This window comes from Protopterus annectens, chromosome 8.part0 (genome assembly GCF_019279795.1).
Source record: "Protopterus annectens isolate FY-2018-M chromosome 8.part0, PAN1.0, whole genome shotgun sequence".
NCBI lineage: Eukaryota > Metazoa > Chordata > Ceratodontiformes > Protopteridae > Protopterus > Protopterus annectens.
In genome coordinates, this window is record NC_056741.1 from 609,479,053 (window position 1) to 609,501,382 (window position 22,330).

The following is a 22,330-nucleotide window of genomic DNA, read 5'->3' on the forward strand; positions in this document are numbered from 1 at the left end:
AAGGCCATCTGGGCTGCTGTATTCAGTCTCACACCCAGAAAGCACATGTCTTGAGAGGGTACTAGACTGGACTTTATTTCGTTCACAGAATACCCTAGGCATCTTAGCACTGCTATAACATATTCCAGATGCTGCAGAAGATCTTCCTTTTCTTGAGCCAGAATCAGGCAGTCGTCCAAGTAAGGATAGATTTGAATTCCTTGAAGCCTGAAGTAAGCTATCACTGGAGCCAGAACCTTTGTGAATACTCTGGGCGCAGTAGATAAGCCAAAGGGCAATGCAGAGAACTGATAATGAGAATTTCCAGCTCGAAACCGCAGATACTTCCTGCAACTTAGCCTTATAGGCACATGAAGGTAAGCTTCCTTGAGATCTAAAGTTACCATCCAGTGATCTTTGCCCAGCAGAGGTAAAAGCTGTTGTAACGTCAACATCTTGAACTTGGGAATGTCCAAAAACGTGTTGAGGAGAGATAAATCCAAAATTGGTCTCCACGTGTTTCCCTTCTTTGGTACAAGGAACAGGCGAGAATAAAATCCTAGGCCCCTTTCTGATACAGGGACTGGCTGAATGGCCCCTATGTGAAGTAACTGAGAAACTTGCTTGTGAGCCTCTTTTCTTTGTGGAGGAGGAACGTCTGGCATGCCTTTGAAAGGGGGCATTGTATGGAAATAAAATCTGTAACCGTGGTGAATGATATCCAACACCCATTTGTCTTGAGTAATTAAATCCCAATTTTCTTTGAAAAGAGACAGTCTTCCTCCCAAAGGAGCTGCCAAATGAGAATCTGCTGGCAGCTGGATAGACAGGTCATTGGGTCTGTTTACGAAAGGACTGACCCCTGCCCTCACCAGAAGTCTGAGCAGGTGAACTCCCTGTTCTAGGCCTAAAAGAACCTTGAGCCCTGCCCCTACCACGTCTAGACCTACCCCTAGACTGGGAATCATAAGCAGGATATGTCCACCCCTTAGCAGGCCAATTTCTACTAAACTTTGGAGGCTGCACCTGCAAAAAATCTTTAACAGTTTGCATAGACTTAGCTTTGTCCTCCATTTTCTTTAAAACTGCTTCCACAGGCGATCCAAACAACACATCAGACTGTAAAGGAGCATCCAAAATCCTTGTCTTAACATGCTCAGCTAAATTCTGATCCTTCAACCAGGCATGCCTGCGAAGAACAGAACTGGTAGCAGCCACCCTAGAGGAGGCCTGTACAGCATCAAAACCACATTGCAAAGAATGCTTACCCACTTGTTCAGACACGTGAACCAAATCCAGCAACTCTTTACACTCAATACCTTCCGCCAAAGCATCCACCTTAGATTTCAATTGTGAAAGGAGATAATTCTGATATTTTAGCATGTGAAACTGACAATTCAATGCTCTCATGGCTAGAGTGGAAGAAGTATACACTTTCTTACCCCACCTATCCAAAGCCCTTGCCTCTTTATCAGTGGGAACAGGATTTTTAACCACAGAAGCCTTTACACCCTTAGGCCCTTGAGAAATAGTTTCTGGGTCCGCCCTAGGACTCTTAAACAAATATTTATGAGCTTGGGCACCCTATAATACCTATCAGGCTTAACAGGAGCAGGAGGCAAAGAGTCAGGGTTCAAGGAAGCCTCTGCAACAACATCTTCCACCACATTCAACACAGGAGGAATAGCTAAAGGCCTATGCTGGGGTAAAAACAAGAATTCCCTAAGCCTTTTCCTGGAATCAGAGTAATCCTGGCCTTCCCATTTAAAGTGCTCCCTCATGGAATGCAGAGTCTCTGAAAATGAGAAATCCTCAGGCGGAGAAGCTGTAGGAGTGGAATCATCCACATCAGAATCAGAATAAGTAGGATACTCCTGCATATCTTCCACAGAAGATTCTGAAGCCTCTGAACACTGTTCAAAACTATCAAACTCGGTTCCACCCTAGGCCTCTTATCAGGCGGGGGCATAGAACCCCTAATCATAGTAATCAAATCTTCTGCCATTTTAAGCATATGTTTCTTAGGTACAGAACCCAAAATGCTAGGAGAAGCCCCCACTGAAGCTGAACTAGGCCTACCTCTCAAAGAAGTTTTGGCAACAGAAGGAGAGGCTCTAACTACCTTGGGAAGAGAGGGAAGAACAGTCACCTGAGAAGCCCCTCAGCCTGGCCTACCTCCTGAGAAGGCACATCCTGTAATAGTATAGTTTCTGCCTGGGACTCCATGGAAACTCCTGGCAAAACCTCCGGCTCCACTGAGCCTTCTAAAGAACCGATGTCCGGGACTGCCGGTTCATCAACCCTAGGCTTCACTGTTTTATCCTTGCGCTTCTTGGAGGAAGCGGGCGGAGCATCCGGCGGCATTTTATAATTGCAACGCTTCCCAAACACTAACCTGGCACAGTCTAACCTCCTCTTAATAGTGCGTTTGTTAAACCTAGCACAAGAGCGGCAACCAACAACGTCGTGCTCAGGCCCTAAACAAGGTATACACAAGGTATGATAATCCCTATGAGGTATCTGTTTCCCACAAGAAATACAGTTATTCACTTTTTCTGACATCCGGTAAAATACTGAGGCAAGAAAAACCAAAATGTTCCCCAACGGGGTACTTAGCCAACTCTGTTTCGGTCTGAAACTCCGGTTTCGGAAATATTTCAGAACGCCAACCTGCACTCGCAAAACTGCTTCTGCATCGGACCATGCGGCAAAAAAGACTGAGGATATGACGTCGGTCATGCGCATTAGTACCCTGACGTACTGATGTCAGTCTAATGCGCCCTGACCGACGTCAGCCTTATACTCTGGTATTCGGGCCGACTGGACGCGGACTATACCCAATAGTCAGGACTGCAGCAATGGAAGACGAAGAACATCTGAGGAATGGTATTGCAAGACCATATTTTTCACAACCATATTGAGTGGAGAATGTCCCTGATATAGGTCCTGAAGTTAGGAATCCACCAGTCAAATTTTCTGTTAGCTATACGCAAGATATAAATAATATAAGAGAGGTTTTGAACAAGAATTGGAATTTACTTTTACTTGATTCACAACTCAGAGATATTGGAGAGGAGCCTTGTTTTAGATATAGGAACAAGTCTAATTTACACAGATTACTTTGTTACCCTCGCCTATCAACACAGCCTTATGAGCATTTGAACAATATTGTGGGGACCATTCCATGTAATTGTTGTAATTTTTGTATCTTTAGGGACATGAGTTCTCAGTTTATTCACCCAGTCATCTCCTATTGTTTCAGGTTTCAACTCAGTGCTAATTGCAATACATCACATGTCATTTATTTAGTCAAGTGCACTGCCTGTCAAGCATTTTATGTAGGCAAGACAGACAGACGCCTACGAGACAGGGTAAGGGAACACCTTTATCATACCCGCATTTTGTCTCTACGCAGTGCACTTTCTAAACACATCATAGACAGTGATAACACACATTCTTTTGTATTCCCAGTTTTACAGATTAACGAACCCAGTGTTAGGGGAGGGGATATATGCAATTACACTGAAACAGTGGAATTAAAATGGATCATCAAACTTAGAGCAGACCAGGTTTGAATAAGATTCCGTTGAAACCTGTTCTTAAGAATAGGAGATTAACTGTGAAATAAATATACACATTTTAGAATTTTAAAAAATGTTCTATATATGTTTTTATTTACAGATGTGTATTTTTTATATATATGTTTTTTATAAATACATTTTTCATAATTTTATATATTTACTGTTATTGCATACTATGAAGTTTTTATCAGGAATAGTAAGTGATGTCAGTCCTATTTCCTTATAAACTGTGACTTGATTTTATTCAATGTTTGTTTCTTATGGTTTGAAAAAGCCCTCACTGGGTGAAAGCGCTTACCAATAAAACGGCCTGGATTTTATATGTATTTGGCTTGGATTCAGTCATTGTTTGAACTAGCATTTATTTCTGCTGCTTGAATAAGCCTTAGTGACTGCTGGATTTATGCTGATTTTTATTGCCAGCCTTGGTTTGCTCCTGTACTTTTTTTTTTAAACATTTAATTACTTTATTAGTAACAGGAGCATTTGGACCGTGATAACACTTACTCTTATAGCGTATTATATTTAATGCATTATTGGTTGTAATTTTACAATTTGGGTGATGATCTGAAACTAAAACTCTTTCTGGCAGAGAGAGAGAGAGAAAGATGTCTTGACCTCACAGTATGACAGTTCTATTATTTAACACTTTAGGCTAACAAATTGTTTAAAGTGCATCCGAAGAAAAGCAGAAACCCAAACTGAGTAGGTGGGAATAAAAAAGAAAAGAGAACAATACTGTAAGGGAAATATATGTATGGAGCATTACTACCACTGGATGAATGTAAACATGGGGTAGTAGTGCAATTGGTTAATGTAAGTCTACGGGAAAAGTGCCAAGGGATGAAAACCAGCAAGCGATTGCAGGTCATGGGATAAATGCAAACATAAAGCATTCTTTCTATGACACTAATGCTTCATGTGGAGAAATGTTACTATAGGAAGAATGTTAAGATAAGCAATTAGAGTCTCAGGAAGACTATGATAGTAAAACAAGGCTTCTTTAAGAAGCATATGAGCAAATGGCAGTATTAAACTTAAGAAAATGTGAAAATAATATAGTGATGAGACAGGGAATATAATTTCTGATTACTCTGTTGTTTCGTATGAGTTAAGAAGTCATGCCAGAAGAATGCTACAGCAGTGTAGCAATGCTTACAGTTGTAGAATAGCAGAACAACAGTTAATACAGAGAATTAAGGGTAGGAGCCGTTATCAACCTGCTTCTAGCAGTTCATGGTTCGATTCTCTTAAATTTCATTTGACTACTGTGAGAATTGGAAAAATTGGGGAAAAAACACAGGATGATAAATGGAACTACTAAAAGTTATTCTTGGAAGCTACCTTAGGCAAAAAGGAAGGGTTTGTATTAAGAGAAACTCTGCCCTTATTGAACACCAAATAAGGGAAAGAAAATCAGTGCTTGCAACTCTGAAACCAATTTGGTGGAGGTAATCACAACCAAAACAAAGTTTTCCAAGACAACAACTTCAAATCCGAGGAAGCCAAAGGTGCAAAAGAAGGACCATCTAAAATTTAAAAAATTGAAGGCAGATCCCATACTGGAGGACGAAAGTAGAAAAGTACCCTTGAGAAAGGCCTTGGATAGCCTGAGAGAAGCCAAGGGTATACTATCACTACCGATATGAAAGTTAGAAATAGCCGCTAACTGTATTTTGATAGTACAAAAACTAGACCCTGAACCAAACAACTCTGCCAGAAAATCCAAGACTAATTCCAAGGGTGCACAGAAGGGGTCAAGTCCCCAAGCCTCTGCTCAAAGAAAAAATCTTTTCCATTTACTGGTAAGTACTTTTCAAGTGGATTCTTGATAAACCAAAAACAGTGGTGCTTCAGAAAACCAAGCCAAGAAATAACGTAAAATAATTTATTCAACGTTTTCATCCGATAGACTTCTTCAGAATAAAATTGTCTACAAGCCTACAAGTATTTAAACTAAAACATTAACAACCAATCAAGATACAATTATATAATTAATTGATTAATTAATACACCAATGTCTACTGGATATAAAATGCTAAAAACCAAAAACATAAATAAAAAAAAATGTATAACACTGTAACACTAATATAAACATCATTTTACATATATTTTATATTATACTTTCAATTTTTTGTTGAACAAAAAACATTTAATATTTATCATATCATTGAGGTCTGGTGAGACATCTGCTCCCAGCTTTAACTGCCACAAAGTTTCTTTTCTTTCTACCTTATTTTTCATACTACCTCCCCTCAAATCACCTTTGACATGTTCTAAAATAGAGAACATAAATTTTTTGTTAAATGTAAATTTCACTGTGTGCCTATAGAGAGCATTATTAACATCTTTAGTCTTTACTGCATAACAATGTTCTTTTATGCGTTTACTAAGGCCCCTTGTAGTCATACCTATGTAATATACAGAGCAGCCTAAGCATAAAGCAACATACACAACATTATTAGTCATACAATTGTATCTTCCATCCATACTTATAATTCTATCATAATGCTCTAAATTGATGTAAGGTCCCTCCAAAATACACCTACAGGCACTACAGCTGTAACATTTAAACATCCCTCTAATTTTATTTGTTTCTGGGGGTTGAATGAGTGTTTCATCACACTGAAGCATGTTTTTAATAGTTTGATTCTTCTTATAAACAAACTTAGGTGCTTCTCCCAATACTGTACTTAATTCATTATTACCCTTAATTATTTTCCAATTGTTTTGTATGGCACTTTTAATATTTTCACTGTCTACAGACATCTCAATGGCACACCTTGGTACCATCTCACTAGATTTCTCCACATGACGTTTTTTTTCCACATGACGTTTTTTTTATTTACCAATAACCCTTTGGTTAAAATAGGTGGAAAATCATCTTCTCTTCTTTCCTTTATATTGGAGGCTAACTTATCCAACTACTTAATAGGATAGCCTCTGTTGATAAATAATTGAGTAATAAACGCTGTCTCTAATGAAATCAATATCATTACTAATCATCCTAGAGGCTCTTATATATTGACCCTTTGGAATGTTCGTTTTTATGAAATTTGGATGATTACTTTTGAAATGTAAATAGTTGTTTACATATGTTTTCTTCCTGTAAACTCCACTAGAAAACTTCTTTTCCATTACATTCTTGATAAGAAGAGGACAATACATGAATGACTACTTATAATAGCATGGGATTCCTGGACATCAAGAGAACCGAAGGAACAATATGGTCAACTTGAGGGACTGAAAATTGGATCCAATAACAAAGGGTAGTATTTTAGAAGAGGAAAAAGGAAGATAAATCACACCTGGTAATGAAAAGGATCACCAGAAATTTTACCATTAGGGGAACTGGGGGATAACCATAAAGGAGACCTGGAGGTCAAGCAAGCATCAGAATGTCCCTGGGTGCCTTTCCTGGAGGGAGAACAATGGCATAATAACTGTCACACTTGTTGGACAGAGAAGCAAACCGGTCACAACATTGAGTGCCCCAGCACTGAAAACTCCAGGCTGCCACTGTCGGATTTAGGGATCACTCATGAAGCAATAAAATGCTCCTGCCGAGGCTGTCTGCCAGAATGTTGGGCCTCCCTGGGATAGGAGTTGCCACCAGAAACCACTGAGAGGAGATCACACACTGCCAAACACTCATGGTCTCCAGACAAAGAGGATAAGAACATGTTCCCTCCTGTTTGTTGAGATACCAGACAATGGACACAGTCCATCTGTATCACAATCACACCCCTGGGGAGGGCATCTTGAAAAGCATCCAACCCTAGAAAGATCACTCATCTTCAGAACACTGATGTGAACGTGAGCCTCTGTGGAAGACTGGGACCCTTGAACCATCCTCCCTTCAAAATGCCCACCCAGAAGGGACTCATCCATGGTGACCATGATCAAAGCAGAAGGGATTACAAATGGTCTCCCTTGCATTATTAAAGGAGACCATAACCACCACTGAATCTGCTCATGACACACTCTCATCAGCCATATAGGGAAATTCAATGGATGAGTTAGAAGGGACCACTGAATGGCCAAAATGCATTGTAGGACCCTCATGTGATATCTGGCTAGACAGACTAGTCCTATCGACGCTGCCATATGACCCAGTAGCTTTAGAAGTGCATGAGTCAGAGGTTTGGAATTTGCAAGCACTGACAGGGCCTGAGCTCAAAGACTGAAAACTATGGAGCTTGCGAGTCTGGCAATTTGATAGACCATGTCCATATGACACCCTATGAACTCTAAGACTGGTACAGGCTGAAAGCTCGATTGCAGTTAGTTAACTGTACTGCCCATGTTGTTGCACAGTCAGAGTAAGGAGTCCCTGGCCAAGACAAACGATGCCTTTGTGGAGGCGGTGAGGAGCCAATAATCCAGGTATGGGAAGACCTGAAATCCCTGTAGCTGGAGCTACGCTGCGATCACTATCCTGCACTTTGTCAACACTCAGGGGGGCTGTGGTGAGACTACATGGCAGGGTCTTGGACTGATAGTGATGGGCTCCCATCCAGAAGTGAAGGAACCTCTGTGAAAGCCAATTTATCTTGATGTGATACTAAGCATCCTCAAGGTCTATCGAACACATCCAATCGTCCTTACTCAGAAGAGGCAACATGGACTGCACCATGACCATAGCGAACTTAATCTTTTTGACAAACTGGTTTAGTCTGCATAAATCCAAGATTGGCCTGAGGTCCTCTGTTTTTGTTGGTTCTAAAAAGTATCTGGAACAGATCCCGGATCCTATCTGGTCTGGTGGGACCTCCTGAATGACTCGATTTGTGAACAGCTTTTGGATATCTGCCATTCTGCAAAGTCTCTGAACATGATCATGGGCTGAACATTTAGGAGACATTTTTGGGAGATAGTTTGGAACTTCAATAAAAGGGAATAACTATCTCTGGACAGGATTCTCAACACCAAGGCTTCAGAAATGATGACCTCCCAGGCACTGGTGTGGAGAGCTAGACGACTCAACTGCCTGCAGAGAAAAGCAGTCAGGCAACCCTTCAGGATTTCTGAAAGGGCCCACCAGAAAAAGGGCAGCAGACACCCTGATTCTGCAGACCACCTCTGTCCTGTGGGAGGCATCTGTTATGATCCCCCCATCCTCAGAAGGAACCTTTCAGAGGAATGTCCAGGGAACAGAACTGTGACTTCCTAAAGAAGAGATGCTTACCCCCTTTCCGATTCCTGCAGAAGGATCGATGGGGGATAGAAAAACGAACTTCAGTGACAGACAGCGCCTTCCCCTCTTGTTCACTCCTCATCAATATCATAATGTGTGCCCCCCCACCCTCACCCCCAACTATATATACTAACTCCAGGATAGCACTACAGTGGGGAAAAGGGCATATACCTTTTACTTGCCTTACAGTATTCTACACAGTGCCATATACACTAAGTTCAATTCAGTGAAATGAGATTCAGTGAACTGAGAGTCAACGAAAAAAAGTAGACCCATATATATATATATATATATATATATATATATATATATATATATATATACATAAACACATATATATATATATATATATATATATATACACACACACACACACACACATATATACATATACACACACACACACACACACGAAGAAATTGGAAAACATGGGGCTATGGTAATTAAGCTTCTTGAAGGCCAGCAAGTCGACAACTTGACAATTGAACCTACAAACTATAAACCTAATACCGGGCACCTTCTCCTGTCCTTATTGAAATTATTTTTACAATTTTACATTTATCCCTGTATACTGCAGAAATATATTTGCCTAATAATAAAGCGCTACTTTTGTTTTTAATTTAAAATGTATGTTACTTAGAAAACATTTGTGTCACTGAAATACATCTGTGTAGATACTTTTAAGAAGAAGTTTGCCTACAGTAAACGGAGATACACGTTTTAATTTTTTATTCTTTTTTTAATATTTTTTAACCAGGATTGACTACAGTGGATAATTTTCAGCTTCAACCTGGAATAACATACTAACAAATGCAGACAATACTTGGACAATAATGTAATATGGGAAAGACAGTGAGACCACAACCAACATATAAAGTTAAGCTACACAAATTGCAATAAAAAAGAAAAATCAAGAAAAAAAAAAGACAACGAAATGGTTAGATTGTGAGTACATTTCAATGTATTTATTCTACTGAGAATGTTGTGTATAGAAAGTAAAGCAAGCCTGCTGTTGTGGGAGGAGTAGTAACATCTGGAGTACCAAGTAAAGGGAAGTACTAGAAATGAGAGATACAAGATTTATGGTGAATAAGAGAGGGGGTGAAGGTATATAGAAGTGTGATAGCACAGAAGATATGCTAAAATTAGGTCGGTGTGTACAGCAGTGATGCAAAAATTAAGTGTTCTAGAAATTTGAATAAAATGCAAACTAAAAAGTGACATGTTACTTGACTTAATATAAATCAATTCAAAGAACACCTTTTAACAGCCAAAGCTTTGAACACCATCCCCCACTCTGGAATTATAGACAAACTCACTAAACTAGGTATAAATCCCTATGTCACAAGATGGGTTGCCAACTGGCTCACTGACAGAACCCCCACTGTGAAAGTAGCAGACTCTAAATCCAACTTCAGACCAGTGACAAGTGGAGTACCACAGGGTTCAGTCCTAGGTCCTCTCCTGTTTGGTATCTACTTCTCTGAAGTACAGGCTAACACAGAAGGTCTTTGGCTAACAAAGTTCGCAGGTGACTGCAAACTAGGAGCCATAATCAAAACTCCTAACGATGTGGACATCCTACAAAAGAGCCTCACTGAGAAAGATGCCTGGTGTCAAAGCCATGGCCTCAAGCTCAATGTCAAAAAGTGCACTGTCATCCCTTTTGGTAAAAACTCTGTACCCATGAACTACCACATAGGCAGTAGTCTACTTAACACCGAAAGTGTGATAAGAGACCTTGGGACACAGGTGGACAGTAGTCTCTCCTTTGATAATCACATTGCCACAATAGTCAGGAAATCCTTCTACGTGGCACACATCATCACAAAAGGTTTCTCATCCAGGGGAAAAAAAAAAAAAAAGAGGTCATTGTTCCCCTCTACTCATCACTCATTAGACCCATTATAGAGTACAACGCCCCTTTAGGTATGCACCTCACAAGACATCGACAACAACTGGAAAGGCCACAGAAATACCTCACAAAGAGGATTACCGGCCTCAAACAGATGCCTACGCAGACTCTCTCAAAAAAACACCAGCTTTACTCTCGTCACATATAGCCTAATCAGAGGCGATCTCTGCCTAGCATACAAAGCTATGTCAAACCCAGAGCTGTTGGACATGCTCCACGTAAAGAAATCCCAATCCCTCCAAGCTACACGCTCTAGGGACCTAAACCTTGTCACCACAACAAACAGAACATGCTCGAGGGATAGATTCCTGTCCCAGAGACTTCCCATACTCTGGAACAAACTACCTATCTATATCAAACAATGCTCCTCATTAACACTCCAAGAAAAATCTTGATGATTGGATGGGAGATTCACCCTGGGAATCACTTCTGTGGCTCTGCTCGACAGGGGCACAGGAAAATGATTTTCTTGGTTGGCAAAAGCCAGGGCACCGTTTGGCTAGGCTTATATAGGCCCTAGGGCCAATAGCCTAGTACCTACCTATGAACTCCTTTTAGCATTCAGCAGGAAGACCAAGGAATACACATTTACTTCATGGGGCCAAGGATTATCTGCAGAATATAGGACTGTGCTTAGAGTTAAAGTTGCTCAAAGGTGACCTTTTTTCGTGCAGTTTCATTTCAGGCTCAGGACCCAGTCATCTCAGGTACAGCTGAAGGATAAGGAATTTACAACAGTCATGGATTCCTTTATTTTTTTAAACCATCTTTATCAAATTACCACTTATGACATAGGCTATCATACAGTTACATAAATGAAAACAAACCATATTGACATATTGCCATCATGTATAATCTTCTGCACAGTCACTGTCAAGCCTGTATTTCATAGCTCACTCAATTCCTGTGTTCCATTAAACTTCACTCCTCCTCCAAAAGACTATTCTGCACATACTGTTCCCAGAATTCCCATTTTTTTCTATGTAATTTCCTCCTTTTCTAAAGGTCCCACTTTCAGTTCTTTTACCTCTGTTACTATATTTGCTACTTCACATATGGTTGGTTTATACTTTGATTTCCATTTTTAGTAACTGCTTTTTAGCAGCCACCAGAATTAAACTTGGCAAGGTTTTACTATGTCTAGGTAATTCAGATCCCGTATCCCAGCTCAAAACATAATTTCCTTAGTTTCACCAATTTGATCACCCATTATTTCTGACACAGTAGTGTGTAAGGAATTTTTAAAGCTTGCCAACTCTTACACTCCCAAAAACTATGTTCCCAATTACCTCTTTCTTCCACATCACACCTCCATCATTTGCAGTCTCCTTGAGGAAAAATTATTTGGAGTTTGCTTGGGGTATAAAAATACCTGTGCAAACACTTTCAAGCAAAAAATCCTTCATATTCTGGACTTTGTTGCATATTTGGGAGCCATACAAATATTTCCCATAGTTTCTTGGTGAATTGCTTATCCAGTCTCTCTTCCCAATCCTTTCTAACCTCCTCTAACCGATTCCTATAGTTATCACACAATATTTTATATGCCCCACTAATTATCCCTTTTTAACAGAAGCTTCTGTTCTAGATTCAACTAAAAATTCTACCAGTGCTGGACTTTCACTTAAGGATTCCTCTATCCCTTTCTCTATACTCTGATATCAACCCTTGATAGGGAAGGCAGGCTCTAGCCTGCAGTCTAAACTTATTCTTGGCCTCTTCCCATTCCATTACCTTTCCCTCTCATTATCTGCTCCAAATACTTTGGTTCCTTCACCAGTTTTCTCCAGTAAATTCCACCCCACCCCTTGCCTATTCTCTGTACCTCTAATTGCAGCAATCCCTACTGGAAGAATCTCCTTTCTCATGTTGGCTTAGTTCTTGGAATATTGTCTGCTACTTTATGAATTTAATAGTCTGTATGGCTATTGCTCTCCTTAAGGATCTGCACCCAAAATCCCACTCTCCTCTTATTTCTTGAGAGTTATGGACTCTTTTCCCGCTTGTGAAGGTATAATTAAGAATGTGAACAGAAATCCAAGGCACCACTGTCACAGATTATAATCCTAGGAATTACTATGAGGGTTCCTCATTCCTTTTATCACACACTATAAACAGAATGAGACCAGAAACTCACTAATTTCCCCTTGCACAAAGACTTTAACAGGGACCCCCCCCCCCCCAACCATTCAAGGAATTTTAGATCCAGACAGTAGGGGCCTTTTAGTAAAACAGTCGGTTTAAATGAAGGAGCAACCAAGACTAAGCAGTCTAACTAGAACAGTACTCAGCCAAATCCCTACTGGCTGTGAAAAACTAAGTGGTAGTGATGGGATCAAATCATGAAATTTTCCACTTCATTACAGTATGAGCAACACCAAATTGTAAGCCAGTTTTACTCAAGAACAGCTCAGGAGAACATACTTTAAATGATGTTTGGTAAACATGAGTGATTTCTTACAGAAAAATAAAAGAAGTCTAGGGCTCATATCTTTTTGCATTAGCTTCAGCAAATAGCTTTAACTGAACTTACAAATATAAATTAACAATTTTATAACCACAGTTTCTGATGAGGGTTAGAAGTAGTAACTTTCCTTTTCAGTTAAAAGTAGTGGTGTCTTTGCACTCTTCAGTTCATTTACATAATTCACATAACATGCCGCTTTTGCTATGCAGTTTGCTTTATTGAAGCAAGACAGCGGGTTCCCCCTACTCAAACAATACAGCAGTTTTTGCCATACTCACTACTTACTTTAGCTTGACTTTTATTACTTGAAGATAATCCTAGGATACTGCACTGTTATTTTGTTAATAAGAAAAGAACAAAGTCAAGTTATTATGCTTTTATGCAAAACAGCAACATGGGGTTTGGTAAAAGGGAAAAAAACAACAAAGGCGAGCCAGAAGGCAGCAAAAGGACACTGCAAGTTATTAGGAATAACCCAACTATGGATGAAGATGGGTATAAGGCTGTGAATGACAAAAGTGTTACTGAAAGTTTTTTTTTCGATGATGCAGTCATATTTTTGCTCAAATGTTATAACATATGCAAGGCTAAATGGCGGAATGTTATTTTATAATATGTGTAGAAACTACTAACTCCATGGTTAGATTTAAGGAGTTCAGATAAGGAATGAGTTGTCCTGCATGCCACATGTTAGTCTTTAAAAAAATGTTTTTTTAAATATTACCAATAAATGTGTTTTTCAGCAAAATGATGTTGGATGTTGCTACCTTTTATTCAGTTTGCATTTGATGATGTTACGTTCAGTAACTCTGCTCCTAATCAACTCTACACCAACAGAAGATAAAACCATTAACTAAGCAGATGTGCTAATAAATGAGCTCACCATTTTCACAGGATGACATGCACAGTAGCAGTTAAAGAGAATTTTTTATATAAAAAGTAGATGCTTAGCAACAGCCATGCAAAGACGCATTATGCATCAGCAGCGACACACTAAAGGCAACAAGAAACTAGAAAGCTAACATATTCACTGATTACAATTCTTGAGGACATCCATGTTATTAGAATGTTCCACCAAAATGAGTGCCACTTAAATTAGGAATAGTAAAGAAACACAGTAGGTTTAGGTGCATAGGCAATTAAAATAGGTTAAAGTATCTGGAAGGGGTGGATGAGGAAAAGGGAAGTCTGAATGAGGAAATCAAAGCGAGAATCACAGGTGCTGTAGCCAACTGTCACAGTATGTCAGGGGCAGTATGCGAGAATGCAGGCTGCAAGTAAAATGTCTTATGCAGACCGTGTCAAGGCCCTATCCCTGTATTCTGTCTCCTATAGGCTTTTGAGGGGAGATCTATGCCTGGTATACAGGGCACTGTCAGACCCCGCTCTGATGAACCACCTGCATATCCACAAAACAAACAGCACCAGAATTACCCATTCTAAAGACTTAAACCATGCCTGTGATATAAATAGGATCTGCTTTAGAGATAGGTATGTACCCCAGAGACTACCCCATCTATGGAATAGGCTCCCCATCCATGTGAAGCAGAGTTCCTCCCTAACACAATTCAAGTGCAACTTGGACAATTGGATGGGAAATAGGAAACTCATCCCTGGATTGGCACCCATGTCTCTAATGGACGCAGGACTATGCTTACACCTATCAAGGGTATCAGAACTTGTCAGATATTTGGGATGCATGGCTAAGCCTGAAAAGGCCCTTATGGTCATTAGCCTATCTATGAACATATGTGACAGAAGAATGTCAAAGAAGTTGAAAAAATTAGGTGTACAAAACAGTGGTGCATGAGAAGAGTAGTTGATAAAGCTTGAGGTGATGAAGTACCCGAGATGGCTGGTAGAATATGTACACTGTGGAACAAAGAAATGAGGGCATCAGAGTAGAAGACAAAGTAGCCGCAATTACAGAGAAGGTCAAGCAGAACAGATTCTGGTGATTCAGTCACATGCAGAAAAGTGGAAGATAATTTGGTGAAGAAGATATGGGATAGACAGGAACAAGGGAAGAGTAAAGAAATATTTCCAGTCAAGAGAAAGACTGTGTGCATGAGAGAAAACCTGCAACAATCAGACATGACTGCTGAAGGTAGAAGAATAGCACTGGCAAGACAGAGTGTAGCAAAAGTTGACAACTCCCTGACCCAGTGTAGTCAGTGAAAAAAAGGGGGTGTGATGACAACAAGGATGCAGTCTAGGTCACCAAGGAGAAGTTTAATTAAATAATCCTGTAGAATTGTGATATACTGGCCATTCTAATTAGAGACAGCTATACCACATACACCAGGGGCGAATTTGCAATTTTCCATTCACCCGGGTGTGGATTTAAAGGTATCTCAGGTGTTGTGTTGTTTGAAGTACACACACACTCTATGCCAAAGAATAGGAACACATTGAATTACATATCTATCTCCTCAGTATGTTCTGTTAAAGAATCTATGAAGGTTGAGTTTTTTTTTTTAATGTGGATATTTGTGCTGGTGACAGTTTTGTGGAACTGCAAAAAATCTGTATGTATGGGGTCCTTCATAACATAGAAAGGCAGGGAGAAATCACCACACAACAGCCCATATGACAGAGTACAAAGAGATGGTTGTATAGGTAGCTTAAGAAGCCTTTTTTAGGTAGGAATTTCTGAGGTGTCGTTAGTTGGGACAATGTAGTTGTAGAGAGAGAAACATACCAAAAGGGAGAAGTTGTCAAAATTCAAACATTTAGCTAATCATCTGCAGTCATAATACCAAAGGCATCATTCAAGTAAAAATGTATTATTACAAAAAAACTTTACTATCTACAGACCATTCTGGTCAGGTTGATTAGTATACACAAGCTGAATTTTGCCATTTGTCCTAAATACTTAAATAGCAATTAGCTAAAATACTATCAGGTATTAAATTTTCAGCTTAACCACTGATGAAGCAAGCCACAACAGCAGTCACAGCTGAACTCAGCAGAACACAAACTGTGCCATGCAGATTGGACAAATATACCATACAGAAATAAAACAGCAGGTCATACATAGGAAATCCATACCTGGGATCCTACCACAACAATCTGGGGCAGCTGGATTACCTCAGCACCAACGGTGTTAAAAATTTCTTGCAATTTGTTGATAACTGGAATCAGGGTATCCATTCTTCTTCAGCTCAAAGACAGAACTAATTACTAAAAAAAAGCCAAAATTCAGATTAGTGAAAGAGAAGATGATTTGGTCAACTATGACATTTAGTTCAGACTCCATAAAAGACATTAAGTTAAACATGATAGTTAACACAACAGTTTGCTAGACTTTGAACAACACTATAAATGTTTCTATAGCTACAAGGGTATCATAAAATGCTACTAAATGTCAACATAATTGCAGCAGATATCACAAAACTGATCACAATAAACTAAAGCATTAATCAGTACAACTATATGTGTTATCATACAACAATCTAAATAAACACTAATGATAAATGTCATACAACAGTCTGAACAAACATTGACCAGGAACTGTATTATTTACATTCTGCACATTCACTTGAATATAATGAAGACGGGAAAGAGTGAGAAGAGACAGAATGACAATCAGATACAAGGTAAAATTCAGTAATGAGTAATGACAATCACTGCCATTACATCACGCATTATAGATCATGCACTTTGCCAACAATGGAAAAACAGCTGTATAAATGTTGGGCAATTCTGAAAGCAAATGCATGTAAGAGAACATACTAAATGTCAAACCTTAAATCATATAACCACGCCAGGTTCTACAGATCTCCTGCTGGAAATGGTCTACATTACAAAATTCCCCTGACAGCCTCACTAGTGACACAGAGATTCCAAAATTCCCCTGACAGCCTCACTAGTGACACAGAGGAGATAACACCCTAAGTTTGGTGCAGGCAATCAGAGTTCAACTAGGGTCACTGCACTTGAAAGTTCAGGCAAGCATGACAGCTATGCCTATCTGGGGGGGGGTGTAGTGGAAGGGCAGACGCTTTCATAGCTCCTTTGGGCTGGGGCAGGGCTACTGTCTATGGGTAGACTTGGAGACATCACTGACTTACAGCCTGGGAAGAGATGCCTTGGTAATCACACTTCATGGAAAGGTACAGCTTCAAAGGATAGCATTACTGTATAGGTTAAAGAAGAGCTACTACCTAAAAATAAGCAACATACTTCTCAAATGGCTTTGGTGACTTTCCAGTTTCCCATCATTATCCCGTAGTCCAAAGTGCTGCTGACCACAGACCTCCCACAGATGGAGCACTGGGCAGTGAATGTTCAACAGCTGGCAGTCCGCATCAAATCATGCTTCTAGCATGCTGCAACCACAAGGTTCTGGAAGGAATGGGGTGTGGGGAAGTGCCTTTGAGGGGCAACCATGGGCTGGAGAGGGGAGAAGAGAAGGTGGTGCCAAGCTACTGGCAAGAATACCTTTACCATGTAAATGAAAGGAATTATGAAAAAAAAGCATTATTCCCTTTATGGGCAATACTGGAGAATGAGTCAAATTCAGATATAATATTTTCCTGGAAAGGTCTCCATCATCTCCTCCCTGGTGCTTCACTATGTGGGTGCAAGGATTAGGGCCACAAAAAGTTAAAACAATTCAAACTACCCTGATGGCTGTACGAAGGACGAAACCTTCTAGTTCACCCTCAACCTTATGACAGGGAAAGCATTGTCCAGTTGGCTGGGAGGAGGATAATGACTGATGGCCACGCAGGGGCAAAGAAAGAGAAAAAAAAAATCTTAACCAAGCCAGACCACCTTAAATTGTACAGAACATCACAATTATTGTAGAAACATCTCAGCACAAGCAGTTAATCTGGCTACTTCTTATCAGCATCTTAAAAAAGGGCATGCATTCTTTCATCCAATGTCAGATGCACAATTTCTTGCTAACCTTTATTTTATTTTCCAGCATATGTTACCACATGGCAATCTTATAAAAGGATGACTGCAGTAATACTGATATGCGCATGATGCTTATATTTGCCTTTCTTCCCACAGGAGCACGTTGCTCATTCTGAACTCAATTTATTTATTTACATTTGTTGACCAGGAGTGTCCGACTGGACGTAGGTCCATTTTCAGCAGAGGCCCGGGGAGAAAAGCTCCACAGTTAAAATAGACAGTAGTTACTTTGGATTACATAGCGATTAACAATTTACATAGCAATTACTTACAACATATTTACAGATGAAGAACATAGTACATCAGTAGACAACTAGAATCTTTATCTGTGAAGTACATAACAGACATTAACAAATGTTACAAGAAGTTCCTGCTGTATAATAAGTACTGGCTTATGAGCATCTGAGCTTGCTATAATCAAGGTAGTTAGTGGAGTGGAAAGAAAGGTAGTGGTTGGATGGGGTGGGGGATATTAGAGTGGGAGTTGCAAGGGCATAGCCAGCATGTTTTTAGGTGTGCTTTTAGTAAAGTTTTGAAGTGGGTGCATGATGGAATGGAGGTAACTGTGGGTGGGAGGGAGTTCCATAATTTGGCTATGGTGCAAGAGAATAGTGCTTCACCAGCAGAGTTATTGGCTTTAGTGATCTGCAAGTGATTTTTGTTGCTGGATCTTAGTGGTCTGCTGGTGTGATAGGGTTGGAGTAGATTCTGGAGGGATGGGACATTTAGTGGATGGTTTACTAGTTTGTGGGCAAGTGAGAGTTGATACCATTGAAGGAGGTGAGGGAGTTCAAGCCAGCCCAGTTCAGCAAGTGAGAGACAGTGGTGACTACGGTAGGATGCCCCTGTGGCGAATTTGGCGATTTTGTTGTAGCAGGTCTCTAGCTTGTTTAGATCACATTGCCTTAGGTTGGTATATATTGGAGAGGCATAAATTAGGGTGGAGATAAGGTGGGAATTTGCTATTGAAATCTTTGCTGCTTTGGTGAGAAGTTGCTTATTTCTATATAGCGCTCCTAGTTTTTTGTGGACTTTTTTTATGGTCATGGATATGTGAATGTCAAATTTTAGTTTATTGTCTAATACCACTCCTAGCAATTTGGTGTGTTCAGTTGGGTATATAGTGGTGTTGTCTTTTGCTGTGATGTTAAAGTGAGAGTTGTTTTGAGTATGTTTGGTGGGTTGGAAGATGAGTAGTTTAGTTTTGTTTGGGTTGAGTATTAATTGGGCATCGGACAGCCAAGTTTCAAAAGAGGAAAAGGCTTCCTGTGTGACTTTTTTGCAGTTTGGGTAGGGACTGGGCTGAGCAGATGATGGTTGAGTCATCTGCGTAATGTATGAGTGTGCCATGTTTGGTGGCAGAGGCTAGATTATTGGTGAAAACAGAGAAGAGTAGGGGTCCAAGGATGGATCCTTGGGGAACCCCTATGGAAACAGGTAGTTGGGGAGATATGTCATTCTGCCATACAATGGATTGTTGGCGGTCAGACAGGTAACTCTGAAACCAGTTGGTGACTGATTGTGAGAAGGATACGTTATTATGGACAGAGATAAGGTGTTTGTGTGGGACCATGTCAAATGCTTTAGATAGGTCAAGGAAAATAGCAGAGGACAGATAGTCATTGTTTTTATGCTGAAGGATAGTGTTAGTAAAGGAGAGTAAGGCAGTGGTGGTGCTATGGTTTGGTCGGAAACCATGCTGAGTATTAGAAAGGAGGTTGTCAAGTAAGGAGGAAGTCTGAGACCTGAGAGTGTATGCATCTCTCTAGTATTTTGGAGAGTGGAGAGAGAATAGCTATGGGGCGGTAATTGGTTAGTTCTGTGGAGGGTCTGCCTTTGTGTTGGGGAATTATATGTGATACTTTCCACAGTGTGGGAACGTAACTTTCTGACAAAGATCGATTAATCAAGATGGATACTGGGTAGGCCAGAGCATCAGCTGCGATTTGTAGGTATTCACTTGGGAGGTTGTCTGCTGCTAATCTGGTGGGCTTAAGTTTAGTTAAGAGTTTTTTATGTTGGAGGTAGGTACAGGAGAAAAAGAGAAGGCAGTGGGGAGATTACTAGTTGAAGGTGTGGGCTGGAGGGGAGGGGGTTGTGCTGTTTAGCTAGTGATAGTATGGGTTGTGTAAAGTGTGTGTTGAATGAGGTAGCAATATTTTCTGAGGAGTGAAGGATGTTAGGAGGAGGGGTACTGACTTTACCTGGGTGGAGGATGGAGTTTATGGAGGACAAGAATTGTTTGGGGCTGTGTTGGGAGGAGTCTAGGGCAGACTGGTAGTATTGGAATTTGTCCTGTTTTATTAGCTTTTTGACTATTGCGTAGTTCTAGGAATTTCTGTCTAGTTGAGGGGATTTTGGTTTTGTGCCAGTGCTCCCAGGCTTTATCCCTGTTTTTCATTTCTGACTTAGTGGTTTTCTGTAGCCATGGGGAGGGTTGTGCTTTGATTCTGGAAAGTCTTATGGGGGCATGGTAATTAAGGATGCTCAGGAAGGTAGTATTAAAAAATTCAACTGCGTCATCAAGACTGAGGTACTTTAGAGGATGCCAGTTACATTCTTTGAGGGAGGAGATGAATGTGAGTGGGTTAAAGTTTAGTTTTTTACGGATTTGAAGGTAGATGACAGGTTTAGCTTGGTATAGGTATTTTTTGAGTAGGAATGTTGGGGAGTGATCACGGAGGCTATCTGATATGCAGCCTGTTATATATGACTGGGGGCTCTTACTGACTAGTATCCAGTCCAGTGTAGTGTGCTTGCTGGAGTTTTTATTTATCCTGGTTGGCGACTGGACTAGTTGGGTGAAGCCATGAAGGTTTACATGATGGGTTGGATGGTTGCCAGAACAGAATTGCCAGTCAATATTGAAATCACCTAAAATGATAATTTCTTGGGGGGAAAAAACTCAAAGACTGCAAAAAAAGTTATCTTGTCCTGGATAAGCTCCAAATGCTTCAAACTCAACCCATTGAAAAAAGTTGCCATGGCCTTTGCTGTCATGATTAGTGTGCCCCACAGCTCCTTTGTTTTTAAACAAGCCTTTATTAATCACTCAAGTCTAGGTACAAATACATTAATAAAAAAGAAAACAAACCATATTATTAACATTTGTCATATTTGTGCATTACACATTAGTTACATCAACTATTCACTTCAACTTTACATAAATTGTTCAATTCCTGCCTTCTCTTAAACCTCATTCTTCAAACTGAACATTATTAGAAATTACACTGCATTTACTGATCACACAAATTCTATTTGCTTTTTCTAAAGATCTGGTCTCTAGTTCTTTTATCTCCTTTACAACATTCAGTACTTCAATTACAGCTGGGTTAGATTTCCATTTCCATTTTCTAGTAACTGCTTTTTTTTTTGACAGCCAACAGTATTAAACTTGGTAATGCCTTACTATGTCCAAGCAATTCTAATAGTCTGTTCCACAGCTCTTATCCACATGCTTCACATATATAGGTTCATAGGTTGGTACTAGGCAATCGACCCTAGGGCCTATACAAGCCTAGCCATAACAATTACCTGGATATTTCTTCCCACAATATTTACTTCCCTGGACCCCTGTCTAGCAGGGCAAATTACGTGATCCCCGGGGTGAATTTCCTATCTCCCATCCAATCGTCAAGGTTCCTTTTGAAGAGGGCCAAGGAGGCACTCAGCTTGACATGTATCAGCAGTCTATTCCAGGGTATGGGGAGTCTCTGGGTCAACAACCTATCCCTCCAGCATGTTTTGTTCATTGTGATGAGCAGGTTTAGATCCCTGGAGCATGTGGCTCTGAAGGATTGGGATTTCTTTAAGTGGAGCATGTCCAACAGCTCAGGGTTTGGCATGGCCTTGTATGTTAAGCAGAGATCACCTCTAAGTAGACAATATGCTACAGAGTATAGCTGGAGTTTTTTTTGGACAGTCAGCATATGGCATCTGCTTTAGGCCTGTGATTCTTTTAGTGAGGTATTTCTGCGGCTTTTCCAGCTGTTGCAGATGTTTTGTGAGGTACATACCAAACAGGGTGTTGTACTCTATAATGGGTCTAATGAGGGATGCGTACAGTGTGACAATGACCTCCTTTTTTCTGGATGAAAAGCCCTTCGTGATGAGGGATGCCACATAGAAGGATTTCCTGACTGTTGTGGCGATGTGGTTATCGAAGGTGAGACCACTGTCCACCTGTGTCCCTAAGACTCTCATCACACTTTCGGTGTTTAGTGTACTGCCAACTATGTGGTAGTTCATGGGTACATGGTTTTTCC

At 40.2% G+C, this 22,330-nt stretch overlaps 1 protein-coding gene across 3 annotated transcripts in view; it reads right to left on the reverse strand.

Annotated features, from left to right (window-relative positions):
- Nucleotides 1-22,330, reverse strand: part of LOC122808944 (dynamin-1-like protein) — a 1,240,976-nt gene that overhangs the window by 1,181,303 nt on the left and 37,343 nt on the right. For all 3 annotated transcript variants that reach the window (XM_044080100.1, XM_044080098.1, XM_044080099.1), the window contains exon 2: nt 16,191-16,322. In XM_044080100.1, the coding sequence (XP_043936035.1) occupies nt 16,191-16,292 (102 nt within the window). In that variant the 5' untranslated portion in view covers nt 16,293-16,322. The remainder of the gene's footprint in view (nt 1-16,190; nt 16,323-22,330) is intronic.